Below are 6,463 nucleotides of genomic sequence, written 5' to 3'. Positions count from 1 at the left end.
TCACGGTCTCTCCTGCCCGGGCTGGCTTTGAACCTTGATCCTCAGATCTCAGCCTCCTGAGTAGCTAGGATTACAGGCGTGAGCCACCAACGCCCGGCTTGTATATATAATTCTTAAGTGTTAGACTTTAAAGTGTATATAGGCAGAAGCCATGTCTTATTGCATGTTATCATTATACAGTCAGTAAAGAACACTGGTTTTATGAATTATTTAGATTCATAGGCATAGATTTATAGGCATATTCTAATTACTACAAATAAGGGGAACTATGATTATATATGTCTGATTTCTCTTTTAGTATCCCTGGAGAAAAAAAAAAGTCGTATCTCCCACCAGAATTGAGGAGTTACTTATATGCATCAAATTTTTGTTATATATAAAACACATAGAGTAAGGGGAGGAGGGAAGATGGGAAGGGATGGGTAGGGGAAACGAAGGAGGAGGCAACAATGCTTGATAAGAAATGTATTCATTTGGGCTGGGAAGGTAGCTCAGTGGTAGAGCACTTGCCTTGCAGTGTGAGGCCCTGGGTTCGATTCCTCAGCACCACATAAGCAAAAAGAAAAAAGCCGGAAGTGGCGCTATGGTTCAAGTGGTAGAGTGCTAGCCTTGAGCTGAAGAGCTGAGGGACAGTTCCCAGGCTCAGAGTTCAGGCCCCACGACCGGACCCAAAGAAACAGAAAAAAAAAGAAAAAGAAATGTACTCATTACCTTGCTCATGTAATTGTAACCCCTCTGCATGGTATTTTCACAATAAAAATAAATAAATAACACATAGTGTGAAATTATGGTTATATCTTTCCTTCAGACTATGAATTTCATGGAGATGGGTAAAATTCCTTCCTTTCTCTACAATTTTCCATAAAGGAACACACACACACACACACACACACACACACACACACACACACACACACACACACCATGCACGTGCATACACACACACATTCAGAATGCAATGGGTATTTACTATGTTAAACCAAGTACTTTATGTATATTATCATCTTTAATCTTCATAACAATCACCCTCCACCTATAGACAAAGCAGTTGAAGTTTAAGAGATTAACTAGTAAAAAAAACCACACAATTATGTACTTTTGGGATCTCTGGGTTACTAATTTTTAGTCATTGCTTTCCCCAGGGGGTATAGGTTGTGCTAGTTTTCTGAGACACCCAACAAAGGATGAACCATTAAAAAGTCTAACTGCTCTGTGAACCCTGGCATCTTCCTTCAGTCTCTCCCTTTATTAGTCAGGACTGATAGGTGAGGATATGGAAATCAAGTGTTTAGACTATGTGTCTTTTTAACAAAATCAATGGTGAACATCATTTCTGCCATGTTTGGGGTTTGGTTTTGTGGTTTGGATTACAGACCACTTTCTCTTGTCCCCAGCAAATAGAAAAACTAAGAGTTGCTTTGTTTGCTGGAACTGGGTACCAAGGAAGATTGAAAATGCAGTAACTAGCTGAGCTTGAAGGCATCTTTTTAAAATTCCTCTGTCTGGTTCAAAACAGATAATTGAACACATGCATTTACATTCCCTTCATCCAAATTCTTATGCAAATGATTAAAGACACACAACAGAGAACCAAAGGAAGAAACCATTCATAAACCAGAGATCTGATCACTTTCTGGAACAGAGAAGGTGGATAGACTTTATTTACAGGTAAATATAGAGCCCCAAATGCAGGCACATAAAAGATGAAAGCAAACTTGGAAAAGAAATCACAAAGAGAAAGAAGGGAAAGAAGGACAGAGAGAAGGGTGGAAGGGAGGAAGGTTAAAAGCCTATTCTAAAAAACAAAAAAAGGCTATCAGCATTTAAGTATGCTTTTTCTACTCCCAAAGCAAAGGCATTGCAAAGACAGTAACACATTAACTTTTAATTCTCAGAAAGAAAGAAACATATTCATTTTTTTATTTAAAAAATATGTATCTCAGGACATCTTACAGGAAAGCCTATATTTTGCAAACAAGCCTTCATTTTTCTACATCATATTACTGCTTAAATATTTTGTTTACATTTCTGTTCTTTTCTAAGTACTTCCTTTACTTTAAGCTCTCATATTCTTTCCCAGTCTCCCTTTCAGCCAATAAAGGCATGACAAAATAGTTGAGTGTTTTTTGTTTTTGTTTTTGGTGCTGGGCCTGGGACTTGAAGTCAAGAACTGGGTGCTGCCCTTAAGCTTTTGTGTTCAAAGCTAGTGCTCTACCACTTGAGCCACAGCTTCACTTCTGGCTTTTTGGGGGCTGGGGTTGGGTACAAGGGAGTTGTTAATTGGAAATAAGAGTCCCATGGGCTTTCCTGCTTGGACTGGCTTTGAACTGTGATCCTCAGATATCTGTCTACTTAATAGCTAGGATTACAAGCATAAGCCACCTACTCCCTGCTGAATGAAGAATCATAAAACTTAATAGAAAATCCAGGCCAGCCATATAACATAAATTCTACCACAGATTTAAGGAAGAATACCAATTCTTTACAAATTCTTCTAAAAATATTACAAGGAGGGCCTATTTACTAACTTATTCTGTAAAGCCAGTATCACCCTGACACCAAAACCAGATAAAGATATAAGAAAATTATAGACCAAATTACTGTGTGACTAGAGACACACAAACCAAACTACTAACCCTAATTCAACATCATGTAAGGAAGGATTATATACCACTACCAACTGGGACCTATAAACAAAATTGCTTATGTGCAAAAATCAGTATTTGTGCTTTAAATTTATTCGTTTTTTTTTTGGGGGGGGGGTCCGGTCATGGGGCCTGAACTCGGGCCTGGGGGCTGTCCCTCAGCTCTTTAGCTCAAGGCTAGTGCGTAGAGCGGTAGACACGTGAGCCGCAGCGCCACTTCCGGCTTTTTTCTTTTTGTTTATGTGGTGCTGAGGAATCGAACCCAGGGCCTCAGGCATACAAGGCAAGCGCTCTACCACTGAGCCACCTTCCCAGCCCCAAATTTATTCATTTTTATATTCTCAATCACTTGCTAATAATAAATGTCATTTTCATTATGAATAGCATATCCATTCCATGTTATACGTCTTCAAAGTGCATCATTTTCTTTACTTAATATGTATTTTTATTGTAAAGATACTGTACAGAGGGGTACAGTTACATGAGTAAGATAATGAGTACATTTCCTATAGAGCATTGTTACCCCCTCCTTTGTTTTTCCCCTACCATTCCTTCCCTCACCACCTCCTCCCTCCCCGGCCCCAGTTGTGAAGTTTGTTTTCAACATAGTGTCTTGTACATCTCATTGTTACAATGAGTCAGCCTGTATCCTTATTTCAGCATTTTGTTATTTCCTTTCCCTTCCCCAAATTAGAAAATGCTTCATTTTCTTAATGTCAACTTTATCTGGCATTACATTTACTTGTTCTCTACTGTCTCCCAATGCCTATGGAGAACTTGTTACTAAGAGATCCTTAACAATGTTCAATTAATAACAGCAACTATATAAATTGCTGAAACATGCTTTTGGGTATCTGCATAAATTATATATATATATATTTATTATATACATTAAAGATAAGAATTTTAAATATAAAACTTTTCTAAGTTGCAATATATTACTTACCTTAGTTCTTCAGGTTTTGTGGTACTCGCTAACAGAAGAAAAAAAAAATCTTGTTAGTCTCATCCTTCAAAAGAAATTGCTTCACTCTGATGGAAAAAATTGATTAATTGCTTGATAAAAACCATGCTTCCAAACTATCTATTCAAAAACTTGGATTTTACAAAAATGTTCTGAGGCTCATGCCAGTAAATTCAGTAATAGCAATTATTTCCACTTCCATATAAATTAAGTATAAAAGTATCTTTTTTAAAAACAGAACTGTTGAGGCCAAGTGAGGGTAAGGACATCTGTAACCCCAGCTTGACAGGGGAGAAACAGGAGAACCAGTTGTGAGGTCTGGGCAAAAACACTAGGACTTACCTGAAAAATAAAACTAAAGAAAAAAAGAGGGGCTGGGAAGGCTCAGTGGTAGAGCGCTTGCCTTGCATGCTTGAGGCCCTGGGTTCAATTCCTCAGCACCACATAAGCAAAAAGAAAAAAGCAGGAAGTGGCGCTGTGGCTCAAGCGGTAGAGCACTAGCCTTGAGCTGAAGAGCTGAGGGACAGTGCCCAGGCCCAGAGTTCAGGCCCCACAACCGGACCCAAAAAAAAAAAAAAAGAAATGTAGCTGAAGTGGTAAAGTACCAGACGAACAAATCTAACAAATGCAAGGCCCTGAGTTCAATATTGACAAAAAATTTTAAAAACTGAAGGAAAAAAAATCTGAGGGTGTGGCTCAAGTGATAAAACAACTTGCCTAGCAAGCAAGACTCTTGAGTTTAAATCCCAGTTCCAGTACTTAAAAACACCCTAAACCAAAAAGCCAGATCTCTAAGGCTCCTGTAGTTTGTTGACCGATTTTGAATTACTGTCAATGAAACAGAAGAAGTAACACAGAACTGTAATCTATCATGACTGGCTTATCATTTAATTTATAGCCATATCAAAAATTATAACTACATAGTCTGAGAATATGGCTTAGTGGTAGAGTGGTTGCCTTGCATGCATGAAGCCCTGGGTTCCATTCCTTTGTACCACATAAACAGCAAGAGCCAGAAGTGGCACTGTGGCTCAAGTGGTAGAGCACTATCCCTAAGCATAGAGAGGCGCAGGGACAGAGACCAGGCCCTGAGTTCACCTGAGTTCAAGCCTCAGGACTGGCAAAAAGAAAAAGAAAAAAGAAAAAAGAAAAATTATAACTACAAATCATTAAAAAATATATTGAGGGCTTGATAAGAAATGTACGCATTATCCTGCCCATGTAATTGTAACCCCTCTGTACAGTATGTTCACAAAAAAATAAAATAAAATGAAAAAATATATATACTGAGGGCTGGGAAGGTGGCTCAGTGGTAGAGCGCTTGCCTTGCATGCCTGAGGCCCTGGGTTCGATTCCTCAGCACCACATAAGAAAAAAGAAAAAAGCCGGAAGTGGCACTGTGGCTCAAGTGGTAGAGCGCTAGCCTTGAGCTGAAGAGCTGAGGGACAGCGCCCAAGCCCAGAGTTCAGGCCCCACAACTAGACCCTCCCCCCCCCAAAAAAAATATATATAGAAAGAATGATGAGGAAGTAGCGCTGTAGCTCACGTGGTAGAATGCTCGCCTTGAGCTGAAGAGCTGAGGGACAGCGCCCAGGCCCAGAGTTCAAGCCCCACGACCGACCAAAAAAAAAAAAAAAGAAAGAATGATGGAAGGAGTGACATTGATCAACATACAATGTACTGATAACCTGGGCTTCTGGAATTGAAACCCCTTTGTATAGCTACTAAATACTGCAATAGGGGCTAAGAGGAAGGAAGGTGGACAAATGACAGAGGAATGGTAGGCAAATACAATCATAATGCTCAATATTATTATTTTTTGGGTCAGTTTTTAGGCTTGAACTCTAAGCCTGAGCCCACTGTCCCTCAACTCCTTTTTGCTCAAGGTGGACAAATGACAGAGGAATGGTAGGCAAATACAATCATAATGCTCAATATTATTATTTTTGGGGTCAGTTTTTAGGCTTGAACGTTAAGCCTGAGCCCACTGTCCCTCAACTCCTTTTTGCTCAAGCCTAGCACTATCCTACTTGAGTCACATTGCCACTTCCAGTTTTTTTTTTTTTAATTAGGGATAAAAGTCTCACAGCCTTTCCTGCCTGGGCTGGCTTTGAACCTGGATCCTCAGATTTCAGCTTCCTAAGTAGCAAAGGATTACAGGCATTACCGGTGCTTGGCTATTAGACCTAGGAGAATTTAGGCGGTAAGTGGGGATGGGATAGATGGGGAAGTTAAAAATGCAGGGAGTGACACTGATCAAGGTACATTATACACAAAAATGGACATGTTAAATTGAAACTTTGTAGATTATCTGTACATATTTAATATCATAGTGCAATTCCTTGTATAATTCATTTATGCCAATAATTTTTGTTTTCTTTGTTTGGCAAGGGGCTTGAACTCAGGACCTTGGCACTGTCCTTGGGCTTGTCCACTCAAAGCTAGCCCTCTACCACTTTGAACAATGCCACTTCCTGTTTTCTGGTTGTTAGTTAGAGATGAGTCTCATGGAATTTCCCACCCAGCCTTGAACTATGATCCCCAGATCTCAGCCTCCTGAGTAAGATTACAAGCACGAACTACCAACACCCAGCCTAACAAAAACTACTAATAATCTAAAATTCAGATCACAAGGGTTATTTATTTTTGAAAAACTCATGATGACCCTGACACTGGATGTAGATGTATTTTAATATACTCTCAGATTCAAAGCCAAACTTAAGATTTAACTTATTTGTCAAAGGTAAACTGCTGTTTCCTATACAACTGAAATATCTTAAATAACAAGTAAAATTTATGTATTTGGAAATATCTGGTATATATTAAATTTAAAACTGTAGCTAGGGCTGGGAAG

At 39.1% G+C, this 6,463-nt stretch overlaps 1 protein-coding gene across 3 annotated transcripts in view; it reads right to left on the bottom strand.

The window, feature by feature from the left end:
- The window catches only part of Epb41l5 (erythrocyte membrane protein band 4.1 like 5), a 128,177-nt gene that overhangs the window by 72,087 nt on the left and 49,627 nt on the right, over positions 1 to 6,463 (bottom strand). For all 3 annotated transcript variants that reach the window (XM_013020689.1, XM_013020690.1, XM_013020691.1), the window contains exon 13: positions 3,592 to 3,619. In XM_013020689.1, the coding sequence (XP_012876143.1) occupies positions 3,592 to 3,619 (28 nt within the window). The remainder of the gene's footprint in view (positions 1 to 3,591; positions 3,620 to 6,463) is intronic.

This window comes from Dipodomys ordii, unplaced genomic scaffold (assembly GCF_000151885.1).
Source record: "Dipodomys ordii isolate 6190 unplaced genomic scaffold, Dord_2.0 Scaffold52, whole genome shotgun sequence".
Classification (NCBI taxonomy): Eukaryota; Metazoa; Chordata; class Mammalia; order Rodentia; family Heteromyidae; genus Dipodomys; species Dipodomys ordii.
This window is presented reverse-complemented; position numbering and strand designations above follow the sequence as displayed.